The sequence below is a fragment of the Phyllostomus discolor genome, chromosome 5 (genome assembly GCF_004126475.2).
Source record: "Phyllostomus discolor isolate MPI-MPIP mPhyDis1 chromosome 5, mPhyDis1.pri.v3, whole genome shotgun sequence".
In the NCBI taxonomy this organism is placed as follows: domain Eukaryota; kingdom Metazoa; phylum Chordata; class Mammalia; order Chiroptera; family Phyllostomidae; genus Phyllostomus; species Phyllostomus discolor.
Genome location: NC_040907.2, coordinates 7,480,529 through 7,504,863, shown reverse-complemented (window position 1 = coordinate 7,504,863; position 24,335 = coordinate 7,480,529). Strand labels below are relative to the sequence as shown.

Here is a 24,335-nt window from a genome sequence, read left to right as displayed (position 1 = left end):
GAGCACCCGCTGAATACAAAGCTGTGTTCCAAGGGCCACCCAGAGTCGTCAGGGATGGACGATGTCACGGTTCCTGCCGCAGAGCAGTTGGCAATGTGACCAGGGCAGCAGGACGTCATCGGGGTGGGTTCGCCCTTGGAGAGCAACGCAGAAACGGAAGACTTTCATTGACCCCGAACTGGGTGGGCAGCTGCTCCACAGAAGGGAGAGCTCTGGGTCAGCTGGAGAGATTCCTCTTGGGACGAGAGGGAAGGAGGGAAGGACATGCAGGGAGCTGTCCTAGGTCGCAGGGACCAGGGGGGCATTGCAGGGAAAAATTAGGGTTCCAGGTTCCATCCCCGGCCTAGCTGGGAAGATGGACCAGTGATGGTCAGTGACACTTGGGTGTGATGGGCACTTGGATGGAGCGACCGATGAGCCAGACTGTGAGTCCAGGGCGTGGTTTCCAGCCAGTCTCTGAACTGTTACTAAAGTTCTTCCTACACACTAAAAGCCACTCACAGGGAGAATCCAATTTGCTCCTCAGAGCCACCCTGTGAGGTAGGAACTAGGACTGACCCCACTTCAAAAATGAGGAAACGAAGGCTCAGAGAGGTCAATATTTGCCTAACATCACACAGCACACACCCCGTCACGCAGTTTGAATCCAGGCAGTCCAGCTTCTGGGGAAGAAAGGCTGGAGATGGCGAGGACCGGGCTCTCGGGTAAGGCATCAAGGACGAGGTGTTTGGAAAGCGGGAGATGGGAGAGTCTGGCCCCTTCCAGGAACCCCAAAGGCACTGGGCTGGCCAGAACTGTGGGCAGAACTGTGAGCGGACAGTAGGGGACAAAGGCCGGGCCCGGCTTGGCGGAGCATGGCGGCCACGCACTGGAGTTTGGACTTGCTTGGGAAAGCACGAGGGAGTCCACGCAGGCTTCCCACAGGAGGCAGGACCAGACAGGCCGAAGGAAGCGGGGGGGCAGCCTGACCCCCCGAAGGTGGAGGATCCCTGTGGACCAGCAGCCGCGCTCTGCAGGGCTGGCATGGAGGGGAAACCCCGCCCCGCCCGGCTTCCTGGGCTGAGGCCCTTTCGGGTTTGTTCCCAACATCCTGGCCTCTGCGGGATGTGCTGACCCGGCCATTTCCCGTGGCAGTGGCCTCTCACTTCCCCTGAACCCCCTCACCCCCAGCCCTCTGGACCCTGATCCCCAGACCGATAGCGGGGTGCCAGCCACCAGCCGGGCAGAAGGGTCCACTCAGTGGTGTTTGACCTTCATCCAGCAGAGATTAAACTGATTCCGAATTAATAGCCACAGGGCAGTTACCCCGGCGCAGCTGGCAGGTAATTTAAAGCTTGTCCTCGGGAGGCCGGCCCATAAATTATGCTTAATGAGTTGGAGGTCTCCCCGGGACACGGCAGCTCAGGGACCTCCCTCCGGAGTTCAGATTCAGGTAGGAGGGGCACGCTGCAAGACACCCTGAAAAAAGTCTGCCTCTCCTCTCCCCAAACAACAGCTGTGTTCTCACCTCTGCCAGCAGCTCCCAGACGTGTCACCGGGGTTGGGGTCCCGGCTTGGCCACTTCCTGGCCGCGCCCTTCACATTTCCAGGGCCTCAGTGCCTCCCCTTTAAAAAGGACCAGTAGCTCAGGCCCACAGCCTCTGAAGGACTTGCCTAAATGTGTGGATCCAATGAAGGAGAAAAGGATCTCAGAGTCTTTTGGGTTGCAGAACCCATCTCCAGGGATCGTGGGTTCCCTGTCCAGTTTGGAGGAACCTGTAAATAAATGCTAACGGTGGTGGCGGCAACTGTTTGGCGATTCCTCTCGCCCCTGACTCGAACGTGCTTCTGTGTCGACTGCTTTTGCTTGCGGGCAGGCAGCCGGCCGTCTGTCTGGGGTGCCCGGTCTGTCTGGAGTGCAGTGTGCAATGCCGCATCCCCCAGTGGCCGGGCTGCCCAGGGAAGGGGCGGGAGGCCGAAGCGGCGTTCCCTCCCCCAGGGTACTGCTGTTGAGCGGCCTCTCCGTGTCACCACCGCCTGGGCCGGCTCCCTGGCTTTGCGACCTGTGCAGTCTCCCAGGAACCCCCCCCAGCCCAGAGGGGCCCTGCTGGTTCATGCCCTACTGTTCTGCCGTCTCGACATTCTCCGTCATTTTGGAACTAGGGGCCTGAGTCTTCGTTTTGTGTGGGGCCTTGCCCATGATGTGGCTGGTCCTCCGCACAGCCCTGCCACGTGGGTTGTCAGCATTTTCCCTCCCGAGGTGCCCTCGAGGGGCACTGTCACCTGTTCCACAGGGGAGGCAAAGTGATTTCATTCCTTTGTTCACGTACCAGGCCAGCTGCTGGGCTCGACGGCCTTGGTTCTAGGGGTGTGTGCGTGTGTGTGTGCTGGGGAGGAAGATGGACAATGAACAAGCACATGACTATGAATATTTCAGTGACAGAATGTTCCAAAGACAATAAAACAGGGTGACAGGAGGGAGAGAGATTTAAATAGCAACTTTAGCAGAAGGGAAGCTGGTATTGGCTCTGGTGTTAAGCTGCATCTGCTACATTTTGGGGGTGTTTTTCAAAGACTTGGGGTCATTTCTAGGTTCCTCTGACCCCCAAAGGACCTGAGCTGGTGGGGTCTGAGTGGAGCAGCCAATGGGGAGGATCCTTGGGCCCAGGAGACTGTTTACCCACATGCCTCGACAGCGGGCCTTTCCACACTGAACCTGGAAGGCCCAGTCTGGAGGGGCAGGTGGGTGAGTGCAGGGTCTGCCTTCCTTTCTCTGAGCATCCCCACGTCCTAGGGGCCAGGCCCTGCACCCGAGGCTCCTGAGGTTTCTAACTAACCCTCGCAGCCTGGTGAGGGTGCTTGGACTTGGGACCTTCCCCACTTTCAATTCTCCCCGCTTCCCCAGCGGGAGGTGGTGAGGCCCAGAGATGCCAAGTGACTCATGCAAAAGTCACACAGCAAATCAACTCCAGAGCAGAGCACTGGCCGGCCTGGCCCCAGCCAGGCTGCCTTCCATTCCCAAGGGCAGTTCAGGCTCCAGGGCTGCCAAGGGCATGCGGTCCAGGACCGCCCTGGGAGATCCCTGGAACAGAGGGTGGCCCCCTGCTTGGTGGAGGGGGGCGTGGTTGGCTGGGACACTCTGGCATCTGGTTATACCTAGAGGAAGGGCTTCCAGCATCTGCTTCACTGAAGAGAAATGAACTTCCCAGAAAGCCGAGTGCAAAGGCAGGCACTTCCCCAATCTGGCGGGCAGAAAGCCCAAAGCTGACCCCGGATGCCCAGCCCCGGGTTTGGGGGGTGCCCCCCCCAGGGAGGCACAGGACGGGTCCCTGCTGCGGAGGCTGCTCCCCACTGGATGGAAGCTGCCAGCCCCCAGGGATGCTCGGGAGGGAGGAGGGCGGCCCTGCTCCAGCTGGGCCAGTGCCCACCAGGGGGGCGGCGGCGGAGGGCGTCGGGACGGTTCACGCTGCGGCCAGCAGACTGGCTGCGTGTTGCAATGTCTGGTGGCGTTTGCAGCATCCTGTCCGCGTGTGCAGCTGGGGTAACCTCAGGCCGGCGCGGAGGAGCGTGTGTGGCTCGCAGGCCGCGGCCCGGAGGCTGCTGGCACCTTGCATCTCATTTACAGCTCTGGGTTCAGCGGCAGGTCAGCAGCGCCTGACATCACCGCGTTTGTTTACCGCTCTGCAGGAGGGAGGAAGCGAGGGCGGTCCCTGCAGCCCGAGGGGGACCTCCCCCCCATCCGCTCCCTGCCCCCAGTCCTCCCGCCCTCCACGCCCCAACCCCCCTCCCCATCCTCAGTCCAACCCCGCCCCTCCCCCTCCCCTGTCCGCACCCCCAACCCCAGCTCCAACCTCCCCATCAGCTCCCCAACCCTAACCCGGCGCCCCTCCAAAACACCCTCCCCCCTCTCACCCCCCACCCCCCCGCACCCCTACCAGACACCCTGCCCCACCTCCTCTCCATCTACCTACTCTTTCCATCCCTTTCCCATCCGCCAAATGGGATCCCGGCCCAATCCCCACCCAGGACTCCAGCGCAGCCCCGCCCCATCCCCTCCCGACCCCGGGCGCCCCCACCTTCCTCCCGCCCCTGGGCCCACTTTCAGAAAGACTTCCTGGAGCCGCCTGCCAGACCCGTTGAGGTTTCGCCCAGCGACTCCTCCTGCCACCCCCTCACCCAGCCCTCGGAGCGCAGGCCGGTCTCCCGGCGCGGCGCAGGCCGCGGCTCCTGACTGTCAGGGCCTGGGTTGGGATGGCCGGCCCCTTTGTTATTGGAAACTGATGTGTTTACCAGCGGCGCTAGGTGGGTAGCTGGCCGGCTGGGCGGGCATCCAGACACCTTGGCCTGGGGAGGCTGCCCCGGCCACCTGGAACTGTTTCCTCACGCTCGGCCACCCCGCCCCCTCCCTCCGCGTAAGCCCAGGGTTCTGGAAGATGGAGGGACCTGGGGGTGGGAGGCGGGGGTCTTTCTCTTTCTCCACACCTGGAACTCGGTCCACAGCAACCCCTTTCTTCCCTGTTCTCAGGCCACACCCTGTGGGGTCCTCCTTCTGTGGCAGCCCAACCCTGCAGCCAGACAGAATCTCCTCTTTCCCATCACCTCCGCCCCGGGGCCCCGGCCCCTGCCTTGGACCACGTCTGCCACCTGCCACACAGCAGCTCCTCTGGGCCCCTGCGCTGCCCTGGTTCCCACCCCTCCCACACCTCCAATTCCACAGTCAGAGCTTGCCCCAAACCGGAGTCAGGGGCCATCACGGCTCTGTCCGTGACCCTCCCCAGGGCTTCCCACCACTGGGGGCAGAAGCCCCAGACCCCAACCTCCTGCCTGTCTCCCATTGGGCTCCACCACTTGGCCTCCTTGCTGTCACCCAACACAGGAAACCCACTCCCACCCCAGGGCCTTTGCACTGGCCGTTTCCTCAGCCTGGAACGGCCTGGAACCTGGGTGTCACTGCCTGCTTCCTTCCCCTCAAGTCTCTGCCCAGTTGTGACCTTCCCTGCCCCCTCCCCCATCTGCATGCCCCTTGCACCCCTTCCCGAGCTGCCTGTTTCTTCCCTGCACTTCTGACCACCTCTACGTGCCATATAGTAGAGTGTCCATGTGCTCATCGTGACCCAGCGTCCGCATCCACATGGGAACGCAAACTCCGGGAGGGTGGGATGGATCTGTGTGTTTTCTCCACTGAATCCCAAGGCCTCTCAAAGCCCAGCCGTGAGTGAGTGAGTCCAGGCGTGAGGGAGGCAGGACAGGGAGCAGTGAGGGAGCTGGGCTTTGGAGTCCAGGTTCAAGGGCTGCTGGGAAACTTCTGGCAGGGCAGCTGGCCTGAGTTTCCTAGCCTGGCTGAGCCTCATCCCCAGGCCAGACTTCCAGCCCCATTGCTCGGGGTGGCAATACTGAAGTGCACCCTGCTGGAGAGTGGTCTGTAAGTACTGGCTCTCCTCCCCCGTGGGGAACCCCCACCTCCAGGCCACCTGGGTTCTCCACAAAGGGCAGCTCAGAGGGAGGAACTGGGGTTAGACAGAGGTCATGGGGCTTCAGCCAGTAGCTCTGACCGGAGCTTCTCCAGCCGGGTATTTTTCCCAGCGCGGTCTGCAGGAGCTGCGGCCCTACAGCCAGTCCAGTGGGCTGGAAGCGTTTGTGAAAAGAACCATCAGCCCCCGGGTTTTGGGGGTCAGAAGTGAGAAGCTACTCTGGTCTCCCTGGATCAGCCTTTGAGACAGTTCCCCTGGAGGGTCTTCCCAGGGGGCCCAGAACTGAAAAGGTGCACAAGAACCACACGCAGGAATGGGATGGGGACTTAACCCAGTTGTCACACTCGGTTCTGAGCACCTGCTCTCGGCTGATGGCGACGCTGTTAGGGTTTGAGCAGGGGTGCCCTCTCCCCTCCGGGACATGTCCATCTCCTCGGGGATGGGCAGGCACGTGCCTCCGACCCTGGAAGGGACCTAAGGAGGCAGGGACTGACGGCAGCGCTATTCACAATTGCTGGAACTTGCAACCCGGCGTCGTTTCACAGGAGATGGGTAAATAAACGGCGGTCTATCCCCACGATGGGACGTGTCTAAGCACTAAAAAGAAGGGAGCTGTCAAACCGTGAAAAGACGTGGGGAAAGCGTACGTGCGTATGACTACGTGAGAGAACCCAGTTTGAACAGGCTACCTGCTGTGTGATTCCAATCCTATGACATTTTGGAAAGGGCCGAACTGCGGAGACAGTAATGAGATCAGCGGTTGCCATGGACGGAGGGGGCGCGGAGCCGGGGTGAGTGGGCGGAGCCCAGAGGGTTGCGGGGCAGTGGGACGCTCTGTGTGACCCTGCGCCTTGCGTACACGTCATTACGCAGCGTCCAAACCTGGGAATGCCCAACACCAAGAGGGACCGGTGTGCACCGTGGACTCTGGGTGACAAGGACGCGTTAATGCCGGTCCATCCAGGGTACCCGACGTTCCACTTGGTGTCGATGCGGATCGTGGGGGAGGCTGTGCGTGTGGGGGCCGGGGTGTGGGGGGCATCTCTGTACCTTCCACCCCATCTCGCTGTGAACTTAAAACCGCTGTAAAAAAGAAACTCTATTAATAAAAAGTTATTTTTGAAAAGCAGGGCTAGGGCTGGGAAGCGAGTGTCTGCGGGGGTGGGAAGGTCTCTCTCGGGTAAAGGCACTTGAGCAGAGCCCATGAGAAAAGGGCGTGGGAAGAGGGCTGCCTGGGGGAGGAGGACGGGGGGCGGGGAAGAGCTGGTGCAAAGGTCCTGAGGGAAGCGGCCCGGGAGGACTGGGAACCGGGAGCCAGGCAGTCCAGGGTGGGGTGGGAGGGACTGGGGGGCGCCGGGCAGCTGCGGGATTGCAGAGGTCGGCTTGGCCTCGGTGTAGGAAGAGGGGAGAGGGTTGACCCGGCCGGGAGGTAACAGTGGTCTGGGGGAGAAGAGAGCTGGGCGTCCGCCGTCCTCACCAGTCTGACCCCTCAGCCCGTGCAGCCCCCAGGCGCCATACAGTGGGGTTAGGGCCATCCCTGTCACCTGCTCAGTGAACACTTGGCCAGCGAGTCCGTGTGCCACCCCGGAGTGGGGCGGTGGCATTCCCTCTGACCCTGGGAGGGGGACGCCTTGCCATCTGGTCCTTGTCATTGGCCTGTGCTCAATGACACCTGTGCCTTGAATGGATGTGTCCTGTTACGGGCCCAGCTGGCTCCTACAGGTGGAATACAGTGGCCGAGGGCCCAGGCTGGGCATCAGATCAAGCAGGCTGGAGTCCGACTCCCCCAGGTACTACCTGAGTGACCCTGGGTATGTATCACAAAGCCCCTCCGTGCCTCAGTTCCTCATGTGCAATGGGCGTGACACCACCCTCCCGGGGCTGCCAGAGGACTGGGTGAGACACAGCCGTGGGTGCGGGTGCCAGCTGGGTGCAGGTGCCAGCTGGGTACAGGCAGGGGTGGGTGCTGGAGGTTATCCTATGGCTCCCAAGGAGCCAGCTCCAGGCTGGATGTCACCCAGGAGGATGTCTTGGTCCCACTCAGGCTGTGGTCCGGGGACTGTGGGGGGACAACCCCACAGGCTGACACAGAAGGACGGAGCCAGTGTGAGTCTGCCCCTCATAGCCATGTGGAAAAGCCCTGCGTGCTGCGTGGGCAGCTCGGCTGTGCAGGGACAGGAAGGCGAAGGGGGAGCACTGCAGCCCATCAGAGAGGCCCTGCAGTTTGTGTCACCTCTGACACCCCGGGGTGACGTGGGTCAGCGCCCCTGAGGCCACACCAGGGGCAGGGGGCGCACGGGGGCAGGGAGGGTTTGGCTCCCGCATGAGAGGAGAGGCGGAAGTGTCTCAGGGTGGTGCCCGAGCACTGTCGCCGTCGCTGAAGGGCAGTCTTTGGAAGAGGGGCTGGCAGGCTTGCTGGGCATGCATGCCGGGGGCAGCCGGCCCTCCCAGTGGGTGAGAGCTAGAGGCATTCTAGTAAAAAAAATAGCTTCGGGGGAGAACAAAACAAAATAAAAAAATGAGCTTCTGCCCTGGAGAGTGACGGAATCTTTGGAGAATGATTGTTCTAGAGGTCTAATAAAACTACCACGGCACTGGATGGCCTGGGACCCGTGTACCCCGCCCCCAGCCCTCGGCACCGCCTTAGGGTCCTCACTGGAACCCCCAGGCCTCCCCCCCCAGAGCTCAGCTAGAAAACCTCTCCTACTGCAAAGCGTTCTCAGTGGCTGGCCCGCCACGCTGCCGGATTCTGCCTTCCTGGGCCGGGGGTGTAGCTGGGGGAGGGTGTGCCGAGTCAGGCGGAAGGATGGGAACGGAGAGGTCTCTAGGACTGTGTGGTTCTGCCCCAGTCAAGGCCGTGTCAGAAGCAGAGACGACCCAGAGGGGTCACCCAGGCACCCAGCAGCCCGGTGACTCCAGTTTTGTGGGGGGTGGGGGGGTGGGAGGGATCTTCTGGGAGAAAGGTTTACTCCTGGGGTTAATAATAGCAATAATAATAGCTAACATTTGTCACGTCCTTTTTCATCCTCCCAACCATCCTTCAAAGCGGATGCTTTAATAACTTGAATTTATAGAGCGGCAAAGGAGGTTTTCCAAGCCCGGGTAACTCGTAAGGGGTGGATCAGAGAGGCCAGCCCAGGCAGCCCGGCTCCGGGCCCGTGTTCTGGGCCACTCCACTCGAGACGGGGCTCTCTTGTGGGAAATGGAGGGGGATGGGGGTGGGGGAAAACCCAGCATTCACCTCGCACTGCACGTGTGTCCGTGTCTGAAACAGCGCCTGCCCACACACGCGCATCCACTCGCCCGCGTCTCCCCGGCACCTGCGCGAACTCCCAGTGTGGACGCCCCAGTGGTTGGTTGCTCGTTTGCCCTCCTCCGGCCACAGGGGCAGCTTTTCACCAACGTCGCCGGCTGGCGGTGCTGGGAGGACAAGAGCTGTGCTCCCTCCAAACTGTGACCGTCCACCCCCCGCCCACCCTGCCGTGGCTTGGGGTCTCCGGTGGGTATTTTCTTTTCTCCTGAGAAGCCAGCGCAGCACTGCTGTGGTCTGTAGCACGGGGCCCAGGGGACGAGCGCTGGCCCGCCAGAGCCCTGCCCAGGGCCTTGGGTCTTCCCAGAGCTGCCGATTATAAACAGATGCTCCTCCAGGGACCAGGCGGCTCACGTCGCTGGTGGGACCGTGCTCTGCAGCTGAGCTCCAGCCGTGAATGTCAAGTCCAGGCCTGAGTGTGGGCCCCTCTGGGCGAGGAAGGCGAGGCTGGGTGGGGGAGAGCCGGTTCTCTGGTCAGCAGATGTTCCCAGAAGCCTCCGGGGCCCAGCGCCACGTGACAGTGTTAGCTCTCTGCCTGGTACTCAGAGACAGTGGTACTCTGTGCCTGGCCCGCGCTGGGTGCTGAGGTCACGAGGTGAGTAAGCAGTCCCTGACGGACCTCGTGGGGGAGGCAGGGGGGCTCACCCACAGGCCCAGCACCCCCACATCTGTGCACAGTGGAGGTGCAAACCAGAGTTCGGGCTGGCGGTAGGGAACGTGAATTCTGAGCCATGCTGCTCTGCTTACTCCGAGCGGTATGACCTTGGGCAAGTCATTCTACCTGTCTGGGGGTTACCTCCCCCATGAAATGGAGAGAGTCACCGTCTCCACATGGGATGGTGAGGATGCGAGAAGAACGCACGTGGAGGTACTCAGCACCACACCTGGCCCACGGCAGGTGCTCAGCAGATGTTGCCACGGTCGAGGGTTGTACGTAGTGAGGCTGGAAGGAGCAGCCTGAGAAGCCTAAGAGCTGAAGGGACCTTCCAGCAGGGTTCTGCGGGATGAATAGGAGTCCGCAAGCATACTTGGCGTTTATCACAGAGACAGACAGCTCGTGCTGAGCACAAGCTAGGGTCACAGGGAACCCACAGTGGGTGAGATTTAGCCCCTGTCTCCCAAGAGACAGGATGTGGACCCAGCAGGGTGTTGAGGGCACCCACAGGGCCAAGTGCACTGTGGGAGAGCACGCACGCCCCGGGAGCTCTGGGGCCCCTCGAGCTCCCCCATCATTCACTGGGCAAGGGGGAGAGAGATGCCAATGGGCAGTGGATGGGAGCCCCACTCCCATGCTGCGGGGGGGCAGGGGCAGCAGGCATTGGGCCCGCGGCACTGAGGCCCCTGTGCGTGAAGGGTCCGTCTCCCTGGGCCCGATCAGCTGAGAAAGCTCGGCTCCGCCTCCCTGGCTCAAGATCATAAATGGCGGCACTTGTCCCTTAGAGTCCTTGCTCCTGACACGGAGGAGCATGAGGAGGCCAACGACAGTCAGCCATGACCCCACCCCGAGACATGCCCTGTCCCTGTGCATTCTGGGGCCCCCCTCCACCTGCCTCGTTTGTAGCAGGGAGACTGTCCTGTGCAGGTAACGCCGCACCTTCTGGTTTCCGGAGCGTTAGCTCCCGGGGTGTATTCCGTGCCGTGAGCACTCGTCACTCTAACGGCTGCAGAGGAGGGCAGGCTGAGAGGCTGCGCCGTGCTCTTCTAGGCTCTTCCTCCCCGTGGGAAATCACGGGGTGGGGGGAGGGGACTTACTGAACACTTAGTGGGTGCCAGCTTCGGCACACGCAGTCTCCATGAGACCGCGTGAAGGGAGGAGATGGCTCCTCTCCTGCCGGCAGAGGGAAGGATGGTGACAAGTCTGGGTTCACACCCCGGCTGTCACTCAGCTGCTGTGTGACCTCAGACTAGGTGCTTAGCCTCTCTGAGCTGCAGTTTCCTCATACCGGGAAGTAATGTAGCCACCCCAGAAATCCCCCGATTTCAACCGAGCCCCCCATTTAGTCTTTGTCCTGCTCATGGTCGTTCGAGTCCGATGGTTTTCTCCTTCCTCTGGGTCTTCCTCCCCGGGAACGCGGGCCCCCGGAGGCAGGCCCGTGTCTGCTCCGTGTTGCTCTCTGTCGGCTCCCGAGCACCGGGCACGGCGCCCAGGCCGCCGGGGGCCCTCTGCACTGTTCTGGTGAGCAGATGGGCCATCGTCCTGCCCGGGGCGCAGCGTGAGGCTTAAGGAGGACCGGGTGGGGAAGGGCGCTGGGGTGGGGACACGTGACACAGGCCCAGAACTCTTAAAGCTCAGAATACCCCTCGGTGCCTCGGGGTTCAGGGGTGCCTCTGTGGAAGACAAGGACTCTGGGTTTGAATCCTGCCTCTACCACCCACCCAGGGGGACTTTGGACCTTTATATCCTACAAAAAGTGGACAACAACAGCCTTCAACTTGGGGGCTGTGCGGGGGTTCCGGCTGGCTGTCACCTCTGTCAGGATGGCTCTGGGGGGGCGGGGGAGGGGCTGGAGCCACGCCTTGGCTGGGAGGCCCCGCCAGGGCAGGGCGCCTGTGGCCGGTGTGGACCCACCGCCCCCAGAGGTCACAGGTCGGGGCCTACCGCTCCGGGAGGTCACAGGTCTTTGCCCTCCCTCTGACCTTCTCCTCCCCAGCCACAAGGCTCAGGAGGACAGAAGCCAACCGTTTGCCCCAGAGGGGAGGGCAGGCCAGGAGGTGTTGAGCTACCCTGAGCCCTTATTTTACAAACCCAGCTTAAGAGCAAATCCTGGGCCGCTGACCCTCCCCAGCTGCTCCCTGTCACGGGAGTTAATTAAGAGGAGGCTCTGCCTTGGGTTCCCAGGGCTCATAAATCTGCCCCCTCCCCGGCCCACCCGCCCCATGCTCCTCTCGGACCCCCGCCTGCCTCCTGTGGCCGGGGTCTCACCTGCGTTGTGGCCCTGGGCGGCCTCTTCTCCTGTCTTCTCTCCAGGGCCGGCAGCAGGCCATTCTGGGCAGAGGCCACCTGGCGGGCCTGCTGAGCTCTACCAGCCAGGGTCCTGATACCCAGCCGGGCCTGGGGGGCAGACTTGAGGGAGATGAGAGGCCCAGGGAGAGACAGCGGCCACAGCCATTCCCATTTCCTCCACTCAGCTCCCTCGCCGTCTGCCCTGCATGGACCAGCCCTGGCCACGCCGCCACCATGGAGATGCACCGGGTCCGAAGATGGGAATGCGAGTGGCCTGGTGGCCCTCGGGGACTCTGAACCTCCCCCCGAGGGCCTGGGGGTGTGTCACGCAGCGCTGCACACACACACACACACACACACACACACACACACACAGACTGTGAGGCCCATGCACGCCCTCCCCGCCCCCCCCCCCCAGCCTCATTGTTATCTGAGACTAAAACCCCTCCCCGCCCTGCTTCCAGGGCCTCCGCCTCTGACCTGGCTCCTGGCCTCGAGGCTCAGCCCAGGGCGGTTTGAGGCTCTGGGGAACCCCAGGTCTTGTGGGCCGCTGGTCTCAGTAGACTCTGTGTTGAGGGTCCTGAGACCCTGAACAACTCCATCAGGGAAGATGGAACAGCTTCGGCCTTAGGCCATTTAACTGCTTCCCATGCCACCCTACCTGGGCCCCAGAACTTCCATTCATCCGTGCAACAAAGAGCACAGGCTGGCTGGGCACAGGGTGAGAAACGCACAAGCCGGAGTCAAGGGCCTCAGGCCCCAGCCCCACGGGTTTGGGGCAGGGGGGTGGGGCTCTGAGCAGAGGCCTGAGGAGGCCAGTCCTGCAGCCACCAGGGGCATCCTCCACAGAGCCTCTAAAGGAGATGGCCAAACCTCAGGGTGCCCCGGGGGCAGGCCCCGCCCACAGAAGGCAAGGGGTGTGACTTCACTTCGCCTCCGGCACCCCAGCCCTGAGTCCATCTTCGGCTTGTCCTTCCAGCCACGTAGGCGAGGCTGGCCTCCCGGGTCCCCTGACTGTCCATGTCTTGGGCACACCACACTGGGGCTTGAGGCCCCTGCCCCCCTTGCTGCACCTGGGAACTTGGGGGTCCAGGAAGAATTACTCTGGCCCCACAGTCCCCGGGCCCTCGGTGCCCCTTTGCTGGAACCCCATGCACACCTGTTTGTGCCGAGAAGAACCCAACACGCCCAGAAGGAAGAGCACCCATCTGGGCTGCTGCCCTGGACCCTCTGCGGTACCATTGGTGCTCCCAGGCCTCTGGACCCATGCATCTTCCAACAAGCCCCCTACTTTAAGCTCCGCCCCTCTGACAACTTGCCCCGAAACTCTCCGAGTCCCCAGCCTCACCAGACCCAAGGGAGCTGTGCCAGCTCCAGGGTCCTGCTTCCCTTCTGTGTTGGAGGCGGGATGGGGTTAGGCAGGAGAAAGGAGGCCAAGGATCACCTTCACTCACTCAGATACACTCAGAGGATGATGGGTGGACATGGGTGTATATGGATGGATGGATAATGGATCGATGGATGGTGGGGTGGGGTGGGGTGGATAGAAGGAAGGAATGCGGGATGATGGATAGATGGGAGAAAGGATGGACGGACGGACAGACGGGGTGACCAGGAAGGGTGGAAAGGAACGGGCTGGCACTAAACTGCCTCCCCAGAGCAGACGCTGTGTCTAATCGTCCCCGGGAAGAGCCTCCCCGGCCTGGCCTGGAGGAGCATCCTAGGTCTGTTTGCAGTTAACAGACAAGAGAGGGTCTCTTGGAGCCTGTCTAATTGCAGCTCGTTTGCCCCTGCTGGGCCGCTGGGTCAAGGAGAGGCCCCGAGGGCGAGCTCCCCATAACCCATCCTGTGGGTCAGGACTGTAATTAAAATGAACCCAGTGGCTGGACCAGGTGGGTTTTCCAACCCGGCTTTCCCAGAGTTGTCTTAGCGGTTGAGAAAACGCTTTTATTTTCCTTTTGAAACTACTTCAAATGTTTTTTAAAACTCTAATAAAAAAAATCAAATTCACCAGAGACCACAACACCTTGGTGTGTCCCTACGAGCCCCACCTACCTGGGGCCCCGGCTGCCTGAGGGAAGCTTCTGAGATCTCAAGGTCAACAGCTGGTCAACTGTCACTACTAACAACTGCTAATCAGTGGGACTTTGCTGCCCTGCCGCTCTGCCCTGCCGTTGCCGCAGAGCACATTACAGAAACCAGCTGCATTCCGGCCCGAGGTCATCGGCCCTCCATCTGGAACGCCCCCTCGAAGGCACCGCCTCCCCAGCACAGCCTCTCCGTCTCTTTAGTTGCTTTCAAAGTGAGAGAATACAGACTTGGACCTGAAACTTACTCCTTGTTTCGGTTCCACACGTCGGGGTTTCCGTGTTGGGTTTTATTTTTTTTTTAATATATTTATTTACTTATTTATTTTTAGAGAGGGAAGGGAGGGAGAAAGAGAAAGAGAGAAACATCAATGTGCAGTTGCTGGGGGTTATGGCCTGCAACCCAGGCATGTATCCTGGCTGGGAATCGAACCTGCGACACTTTGGTTTGCAGCCCGTGCTCAATCCACTGAGCTACGCCAGCCAGGGCTTGGGTTTTATTTTTAAAGGAGGCGTTCCACTGATGCTTTTAAAGGGCAACAGAAGAAACAAAAACAGACCCATCGGCCTAATCCCCAAAGGAGCCTCTCATCCCTTCTCTCCCTGCTTGTCTCCAGCCCTGGCCTTCCCTCCCTCCACGCCCCGGAAGCTGAATCTTAGTTGGGGTCCTTAGTCCCACCGCCCCCAACCCTTGTACCAACAGGGGCCTCTCTGGACCCCAGGCCACGGCAGGAGGAGCTGTGTCGTCCTTGCTTAGGTCAAGGCTGAGAAACAGCTGGGCTTCTCTGCTGAGCCTTTGTGGCCGGCCATTCATAAAATTGTCCAACCCTTTTCAGAATCCATTTCTGGGTCCTGCCAGGGTCGCCTCCTGGTGTAATGAGTCCTGGGTTTATTAACTGGGGGGGGGGCAGTTTCCTCCTCGGCGGGAGCCTGGCTGCCTCTCTTCCCGGCCCTCCTTCCGCGTGTGACCGCGTGTGACCACAGCTGGGTGAAGGCTGGGCTCACCCACCGTGCGCCTTGTGGCCCGAGCCTCCCATTGCCATCTTGTGGCTGGCGTTCCTAAACCTGGCTCTAGACCTAACTGGTGAGAAAGCCAGGTTGTTCCTACCTGAGAACCTTCTGGAACATTCTACGAAGGAGCTGGGCAATTGCCTCTAACTATGTAGGATAACTGGATTGGGCTGGGAGGAGGCGTCCTGCTGGAAGGAGTGTGTAAGACTGGCAAATAACCCGTCAATGGATCAGTCAGAAGTGGGCTCAGAAATTGTGGGTTCGCTTCAGAGTGGGCCGGACCCCTGTAAAAAATCGCATTATTCATTTGCTTTGCATACACTCTCTGGATGGAACGGGCTTGTTCAGTGCTGTCATGCTTTCCTTCCAGATCGTTCTCTGGGGCCGGACGGAGAAATGCCTGAAGGAGACGACGGAGGAGATTCGGCAGATGGGCACGGAGTGCCACTACTTCATCTGTGACGTGGGCAACCGGGAGGAGGTGTACCAGACGGCCAAAGCCGTCCGGGAGAAGGTGAGCGGCCTGGGAGGGTCCACCCTCAGCTCAGCGGGACACGGAGAATAGCAGCCTGAGAGAACCTTCTCGTGTGGCCTGGGACATGGCACTGCCGGTGGCAGAGCGGCTGTTTCCAGAGTGTCTCTGAGGGCCCTCCCGTGAGGCTGGCCCACGCTGCGTGTGGGCATGCGTGTGTGTGATTCAGGGGGCAGGGATTGGGTGTGTGGGTTGATCCCATGACCGAAGTAACCATCTCTTGTCCCCTTTGGAATTTAGACCTGGTGAGTTTCTCTCTCCTAGGCCCTGGGGCCAGTTGGGGGGCGGCGGGGGCGATACCCCATTTCTGTCTGGGAAAACCCTGCCCCTGACCCCAGCCATCCGTGTAGACTGAGTGTGCCCGTGAGCTCCGAGGGTGCAGAAGCCGCCTCGACAAGCACATGGTGAATGTCCACAGCTCTTACGTGACAATAACCTCATTTATTACAAATGTGCCATAAATTATTTCTGATCCTCAAAACGACTCTGAGAGGCTCATTAGCTCTACCTTACAAACCACGGCCGATGCTCAGAAGGGTGATGCGGCCCCAGGTCACATGGCAGGGTCCCACCCCCGTAGGGCCCAGGCCCCTGGGGCTGCCCTCACGGAGCGCGCGGCCCGTGTCCGCTGCAGGTGGGCGACATCACCATCCTGGTGAACAACGCCGCCGTGGTCCACGGGAAGAGCTTGATGGACAGCGACGACGACGCCCTGCTCAAGTCCCAGCACATCAACACCCTGGGCCAGTTCTGGGTGAGGACCCTTCCGGGGAGACCCAGGCCTGGGCTGGGAACGTGAACCTGTTCCTTCCGTCTGGGGGGCCCTGTAAGGGAGTAAGGAGAGGCTCCCCAGGGCTTGGGGTCAGGTCGGGAGGGATGTCCAAGGACAAGGTGGCCGGACAGAAGGAATGACTGGTGGACTTCCTGTGGCAGGCAGCCCTCGGCCCCCTTCTGACCCGGAAGGGCTCCGTCATCGGGGTTGTGTGTGTGTGCAGGGCTGCCTGTCCTCCCTGAGGTGGTTAGGGGGCTCTGGGGGCGCGGCTGCTCCCCACTGACCTCCCTGCCCGCCCTCAGACCACCAAGGCCTTCCTGCCTCGCATGCTGGAGCTGCAGAACGGCCACATCGTGTGTCTCAACTCCGTGCTGGCCCTGTCCGCCATCCCCGGCGCCATCGACTACTGCACCTCCAAGGCCTCGGCCTTCGCCTTCATGGAGAGCCTGACCCTGGGGCTGCTGGACTGTCCGGGCGTCAGTGCCACCACCGTGCTGCCCTTCCACACCAGCACCGAGATGTTCCAGGGCATGAGGGTCAGGTCAGTGAGCCAGGCCCCATGAGCGGATCGGCAAGGCAGGAGGTTCAGGATGTGCAGAGAGAGCACAGATACACGAATAACCAGGAGCCCTTTCCCTTTGGCCGTGAGGTCCGGCACCGGATTCCCCACCTGCAGGATGGTGGGATGCTACAGAGGTGTGGGGTCCCGCGTCCAGGGCGGAGAGCGCTTCCGAAGCACCAGTGCGTGCAATGGGGTACCACCCGCTGTCCGAAGAGAGCGGAGTGCTGATCCGCTCTCTGTGTGAATCTCAGAAGCGTTACGTTAAGCCAAAGAGCCAAAGACAGTAGGGTTTTATTCTGTGTGATTCCATTTGTATGAGGTTCTAGAACAGGCCAAACCGGGCCGTGGCGATAGAAGTCAGAACCGAGCCATCCCTGCAGGGGTGGGGCGAGCCTGCAACGGAGCACGAGGGAACTTTCCAGGCTTCTAGGAACGTTCTCTCTTCGTGACCGGGGCACTGGTGACATGGGTAAAAACGAACCCTACTGTGTACACTTAAGGTTTAGGCCCTTAGTTGCATGCACATCACAGGCACTCGGCTCGTGCGTGCCGAGTGGGAGTCCCTCAGCACAGCTTCGTGGTGATGACCGGTGTGGTTTCAGTGGTCAAGAATCAGGACACCTGGTTCTGGTCACACCTCACCTGTGCGCAGCCGGGAACTCCTGCGCCAGTTTTGTTCCCTCTCTGAGCTTCACTTCGCTCGTGTGCACAACGGCGGAAATACGATGTTCTTGGTGGGGGTATGGGAGAATTAAAAACAACACAAGTAACATCTAGAGCAAAGCCCGAGGCACGCCTGATGCTTGGGAACAAACCCCTTGCTCTTGTTGTCCTTACGATAAACATCTTCATAAACGCATCTGTTGTTCATCTCGCTGGCAGACTGTCCCCTCAGTGTGTCACAGAAGTTTCCATCTCCACCTGACTCGCATGCAAATTATCATAGATTCTGAATTTAGAGGAGGCTGGATTAATGACTGTCAATGTTCCGAGTTGGCTCCCTCTGCCCAGGAGGTCTTGCGTTGGTTTCTTTTCATCCGGGCATACAGCAAGTGCTTAATGAGTGCGCATTGGATGGAAATGCAGCAGCGGCAATCTTAGTTTTAACAGGGCGCCTGGGTGCAGAAGTGGGCGGGACACTGGCAGACCCCACCTTCCAGCACTTTAAGATGGAAATGCGAGGTTTTCCTCAAGTCATTTTTCCACAGTTGAGAGTGTGGGCCCAAACTGCCTGTGTCCCCTTGGGCAAGTCACTTTTCCAGGCTCCAGCTTCCTCCTCTCTGAGAGGGGGTTGAGAAAAGTGCCCCCTTCCTTCTCCACGGGTTCGATGCTCCTGTGGGTGGATAACCACCCTGCCTGGCCGGCAGGGAGCTCCAGCAGGGGTGCCCAACCTTTCGGCATCTCTGCACCCCACTGGAAGAAGAGTTGTCGTGGGCCACACGTGCCACAAATACATTAGGACACGTAATCACGCACACACACACAAAAAATCTCGTAATGTTTTAAGTGAATTTACAATTTCGTGTTGGGCCGCATTCACGGCCGTCCTGGGCTGCAGGTGGCTCGTGGGCCGCAGGTTGGACACCCCTGCTAGACGGAGGTTGCGTACCTGTGAGCACGAAGCCCCGAGGGCTAGGGAGAAGACTGGTCCGAGGGTGCTTGGTGTTGACGAGTGCCTAGCCACCTCCCACTTCCTGAAAAAAAGGAGAAAAGCATTGGCTTCCTCCCCAGCCAGGCTTAGCAGCTTCCCAGGGTGGAGGGCGGGAGGCAGATGTTTAGGGCAAAATTGACGGGTTTCCCGGCAACAGTGGCCATATAGTTGGGTGCTGTTATTCATGCACGGCCGTTGCCTGACCTTCGTGTTCCACCCTCGCCAGACGCTCTACGAACTCTACCGCCTTTGGCCGCAGCACCCCCGAGAGAGAGAGCTCGTGTCCCCATTTCACAGACAGGGCGCTGAGGCTCAGAGACGCAAAGTGACTGGCCCAAGGCCACACAGATGGCGACTGGCCGGGCGTGCTTCCCCCAGCGTCTGCGCCGCCTCCGTGGGAGTGAGGAGCTGGTGGTTCCCAGATGCCCCTCCCACCCGCCGTGGAGAGAAAGGAGAATGGGGCCCCTCGCCAGCTTCTCCTGCAGTCTCGCCCGGGCCCTCGCCTTCCCCCCCGCCCCCCTCCAGTAGCAGGACGGGCCCAGGCGAGGCCTGGAAAAGCAGACTGTCTGAAGGGTTCCCACACTGGTGAGCTGCCTCGACACGCTCAGCCCCGAGGGACCCTGGAGGCCGGCCTTCCTTCCGGACTGCAGGCCCCTGGGACCTCAGAGGCATGTTGTGACAGCAAAGGAAGCGCAGGGCGGGGGCTGAGATCCGTAGACTCTCGGAGGCCAACCCAGAGGGCGTGGGGGGCCGGAGAGTTGTCCTTCGCTCGGGGTGGCTCCAGACCCAGGCGACTCACCACCCTTAATCCTCCTGGTGCAGGGCGTGGGGGGCCGGAGAGTTGTCCTTCGCTCGGGGTGGCTCCAGACCCAGGCGACTCACCACCCTTAATCCTCCTGGTGCCAGAACAGCTCACAGGCACTTGGTGGGACGGAGGTCAGAGCCAGCAGCCTCTGCACTGGGCCTCCAGGCCCCAGAGGGGCGGGACAAGCAGCGCGTGAGGGGGGGCCTGGGGCTCTGTGCAGGACTGGTTTGAATCCCTCACCCCCCACCCACGCCCCAGAGCCTCAGTCTCCTCCTCCTCTGTGAACGGGAGTGAGTGATCCCCGGTGCACACTTCACACGGGCTGGGCCCTCGGGGAGCGGCATCATTCTGTAGGTCTCAGGTGGGATGCCCGCAAACTGGCACCAGAAGCCCCTGACGTCGCTTATTCGGTCACTTGTTCGTCTGTCCACCCATAAATGTGTCCGTGAACCAGGGGGCCAGTGGGCAGCAGGCTGGGCAGAGAAGGGCAGTCTCCGCAGAGGCCCCGCCTCCGGGCGAGATGAGCAGGGGACCAGCCACTCTTTCAGCGCCTGTTCATTCAATGAGCATTTCTTCTATTTTTTGAAGAACTTATTTATTTATTTTTAGAGAAGGGGGAAAGGAGGGAAACAGAAAGGGAGAGAAAAACATTGACCAGTTGCCTCTTGTATGCACCCCGGGGACTGAATCCAAAACCCAGGCATGTGCCCTGGCCGGGAATTGAACCCGTGACCTTTTGTTTTGGGGGACAATGCCCAACCCACTGAGCCACACTGGTCAGGGCTCAGCAAGCTTTTTCGGAGCTCCTAGTATGTGCCGGACCCAGCCCACAGGGAATACGCCGGAGCAACCCCACCAGGCCTCTGCCCTTGTGGGGGTCAGTCTGAGGGGCAGACAGACAGTGAGACAGTGGTCTCACCGACAAGGACACGGGCAAACAGGCAAGGCCATTCTGGATGTTAGCACAGTGAAGCAAATCAGCAGGGGGACGAGACTAAAGGCCACTGTGAGTGGGTGAGCTGAGATGCCCCCCGGAGCAGGCGCTGGGAGGGAGGGGCCTGGCCGGTGGGCCAGTGGGTGAAAGACCCTGAGACAGGAAGGAACTTAAGTGGCAGGAACCGAAGGATTGGCTGGGGCGGCCGGAGCAGAGTGAGAAGGGGAGGGAGGGGCCAGGCGGTGGGCATTGCCACGCCCCCTCCCCGGGCACCACAGGTAAGCCGGCTCTGGAGCTCTGGGAGCCCGGGGAGCGATGGAGCCCAGGAGGCTCGGTGGGCAGAGTGAGGGAGTGGGGATACCCTGACACGTCTGGGGCAGAGGGAGGAAGAGAGTGAAGATCCCAAACAGGACTCAAGTCTCTCAGTCTCAGGGAGACACCAAGGGGATGACCCAGACCTGTCAGCCACGGAGGCTGTGGGTCCTCCCAGGGAAACCCACAGATTCTCTTCTGCCTCCAGGTTCCCCAACCTCTTCCCACCTCTGAAGCCAGAGACCGTGGCCCGGAGGACAGTGGAGGCCGTGCAGCTCAACCAGGCGCTCCTGCTGCTCCCGTGGACGATGCACGCCCTCATTATCTTGAAAAGGTATGGGGCCGGGGAGAGCGCTCAGGGCCAGGCTCCAGCCAACCACTGTCTCTTCTCCTGGAGAGGAGGCCTCACACACACACATACACACACACACACGATTGATTAGTCGTGTCTGCGGTGGGCACACACGTGCAATCCATTAGTCATGTCTGCTGTGGGCACAAAGACAACAGTGGTGGCTTGCATGCAAGGGTTTCTGTCCTTAATTTGGGGCAGCGGTTCTCAAACTTGCTGGTCTCAGGACCCCTTTACAGCCTTAAAAATTATCGAGGCACCCAAAGAGCTTTAGGTTATGTGAGTTGTATCTACTGCTGTGTACTGTAGTAGACATGAAAACAGAGAAGAAATTTTACAAGATTTATACATGTGTTTATATTTACAGTATTATTCATAAATAACAATAAAAATCTGTCAACATAAATGATTTTTTTAGTGCAAAGTCAGTAAATTTTCAAAAAAGAGAAAAGAATGTAGCGAGAAGAATGGCATTGTTTTACTTTTTTTTTTTTTTTGCGAAGCTCTTTGTTGTGTAACATAATTGAAGACAACTGGGTTCCCATGTCTGCTTCTGATTTGCATCTGTTGTGATGTCACACGTCCTTTTCATCTGTGTAGCCTCTGGCACACTCAGGCGTACACGTGTGAGAGAAGGAGCGAGAAAGCACATGACATCTCAGTGTTGTTATAAAAGTAGTTCGACCTCGCAGAACCCCCGCAGGGATCCCAGGCACCCCAGGGGTTCCTGGGCCGCCACACTTTGAGAACCACTGCTCGATTCTCTCTGTCGGCCCCAGGCTTCGGGAAGTTTCCCCTAATGGGGAAGACAGAGCTTCTGATGCCGATGTCTCGGGATTCATGGATACGTCACAGCGCTGGTTGGGTGGGGCCCCCAAGGGCAGACCCCTAGGGGTGGTAGGCGTATAGGAGGAGAGGGTCCTCCTCCAGAGTCTGCCCGGAATTGCATTCTTTAGAATTTCCCCGACTTTGGACAGTGAACCCTTTCCATCGGAGTCCCATACCAAAGAGGCTGCTCCATCCCACCCACCCACGGTCGTGCTCCTGGCTCCTCTGGGCCCCCGGCTGTCTCCGGCCCCACCCCCTAGCTGACTGAACCCCTCTGATCTGGAAGGCCTTTTCGGGAAGTGAAACACCCCAGTTCCTTCACCGGACACCGACTCCCAGGAAACCAGCTTCCCCTCTGGCTGCAGGTCACGTGGGCTCCAACCATGGACACAGAAACCTCCTGAGGGAGGGGACACACTAGGCAGTCCTTTCTCCTCCAAACTCAAAGCCCTTTCAGAGAAACAGAGCAGAGGACAGAGGGGGGCGGCGCGGGAGGCACGTGAGGGCACAGTGCGGCCTCCCTTGGTGCATACATACTGACCGTTGCTCTGAGATGCTCCTGGCTGCCTCCGTGCGTCCCCAGGAGAGCAGGGACTCAGGCTGGCACCGAAGCCAGGCTGCCACCTCCACCTCAGGGAGCTGGTTAGAAGCCTTTCCTACATTCTAAAAAAAAAAGCTGGTTTGTCTAGAACATCCCAGCACTCTGAGCCCAGTAAGCTCCCAGCCCACATTTTCTGTTCTGTCCCCTGCAGCTTCCCCACGGGGAGCAGAGGCCACCCTCCTCCCCATTCCCTGCATTCCACCTTCTCTTCACCTACCCCAGGAGAAATCTTTACAGGCTCAACACAATTGCCACCACCTCCAGGAAGCCTTCCAGATTGCCCTCGCTGGAAGGGGGACTTTGCCATCTTACACCCAGTGTGGGCCAGGGCCCTTCAATTTGATTCAACAAATGGACTGAGTCCCTCTCATGCCTGGCCCAGTGCTAGGGACCGAAATCAGGGGTGACATATCCGCCACGAGGTCCCTCATGAGCTTGACAGGTAAACAGTGAGGACAACGCCAGGGCTTGGCGGGGAAGCAGTGGACTGAGGAGCCCGAGGAGGGGCCTGGCTGGGCGTGAGTACGGGAAGTGTCCCTGCAAGAGGTGACGCCCAGCCCCTGAGTGCTCAGCCCCACACAGTAAATATTTGCTGCATAAGTGGCATTTGGAGTTCACTGATCTCTGAGATACCTGTGGGCCCTGAAATGCAAAGAATGTGGCTTTGACAGCTTATTTTTCCTGCCTACCCTTTGCTTTGTGAACAGTCATTTGTCCACTTACTCGAAAGTGCTTCCTCCATGGAGGGGTGGGCGGGGGTGGCATGTGGGCGTCCCCCCACTACGCCATCTGGGCGGCCACTAGTGACCCAGCGGCTGGTCCCGCACCCCACTGACCGTCTTTTCTTTCTTTCCTCCTCGCCCTGCCCCCCAGCATCCTCCCACAGGCCGCCCTGGAGGAGATCCACAAATTCTCAGGAACCTACACCTGCATGAACACTTTCAAAGGACGGACATAAAGGCACGCTCGGAAGCCACGGAGCCTGCGGGGACTGTGGCCACCTGGGCACACTTCTGTGGGGTGAGCAGGGCTGCCCCCTCCCAGGGAAGAACCCGCCCGCCCCCTAAGCCAGCCACAGGACCTTTGCACAGGACGGACAGGCATGACTCTGACCCCCATGGGGAGGCAGGAAACCAGCCAGCAGCCGTCTTGACGCTTTTGTACATTTCCAATTCTGTAGAGTTTATTGTTAAATCGCTTCTCAAGTCTAATCAGCCTCAGCAGCGTGCAAAGACTATTTTCTGGGGGGGGGGGTCTGGGTGCAGAGGTGCTCCCCCGTCCCTCCAGAACCCACTCATCCTCAGCTTCTGCAAACCGGTGGAGCGGCAGGAACGAAAAATAAAAGAGATGGCTTTTGCGAGTCCCTTTGTCGCAATCCTTGGCCCCTGGTCCTTGGTGGGCAGAAGGGAGGGGACCTGTCCCAACCACAAAACCCCATCCTTTGCAAGAGAATCGGTCTGTTTGGGGTCCCAGCTGCCAGGAGTGAAATGGGTGAGAAAGAGCTCAGGAGAGGTGTCAGAGCCCGGGCCTGGGTACCCGTGGTCCTTGCTGACTCGGCCCTGCTCCTGACAGCCATGGGTTAGGGGACACTTTGCCTCCCCACCCACTTCCCTGAATAGCCCTCTCTCCACCATCAGTTTGGGAGGGTGGACCCAGTCTTTACTGAGTACCCACTCCCCACCTAGCACACGCTGGGTGCTAAGAGGAGAATGTTATTGAGAAGCCAAAACTCTGAAGACCTCCAGCACCACAAGGCCAGCACTAAGGGGGTGCTCTGGGCCCCCTGTGCACAATTTGATTGCAAAGGATAGAAGGGGAATAACAAAGGAGGGAGGAGCCTGGGAGGGGCCGAGGAGACTGACACGGGCTCAGCCAATAGGAAAAATGACAGCCGAGGAGAAGCGGGGAGAGAGGCCCCTAGCTCCTCTGGGGTGCATTCTCCACTCCTGCAGCAGCGTAATGAACCTGACCTTGGGCACAGAGCACAGGTAGACCATGGAATCTCATCTAAGTAGCCTCTGTCTACACAGCTCTCATGGGAGGAAGAGAGTTCAGGGAGGGGAGCAGGCAGCGAGAAGGCCACACACGCAACGGAGGAACTTCCTTCCCTGAGCGCTGCTTAAAGCCTGTAGGTACGCGCCACCCACACTTGAGGAAGATCAGCCTCACAGCCTGGATGATTGG

The 24,335-nt window shown here is 60.0% G+C and overlaps 1 protein-coding gene across 1 annotated transcript in view; it reads left to right on the top strand.

Annotated features, from left to right (window-relative positions):
• DHRS3 (dehydrogenase/reductase 3) overlaps positions 1-23,511 on the top strand; it is a 37,442-nt gene extending 13,931 nt beyond the window's left edge. Inside the window, exons 2-6 of the mRNA XM_028512285.2 lie at positions 15,173-15,316; positions 15,969-16,088; positions 16,409-16,647; positions 20,579-20,704; positions 23,025-23,511. Of these exons, the coding sequence (XP_028368086.1) occupies positions 15,173-15,316; positions 15,969-16,088; positions 16,409-16,647; positions 20,579-20,704; positions 23,025-23,109 (714 nt within the window). The 3' untranslated portion in view covers positions 23,110-23,511. The remainder of the gene's footprint in view (positions 1-15,172; positions 15,317-15,968; positions 16,089-16,408; positions 16,648-20,578; positions 20,705-23,024) is intronic.
• Positions 23,512-24,335: the final 824 nt, after the last annotated feature.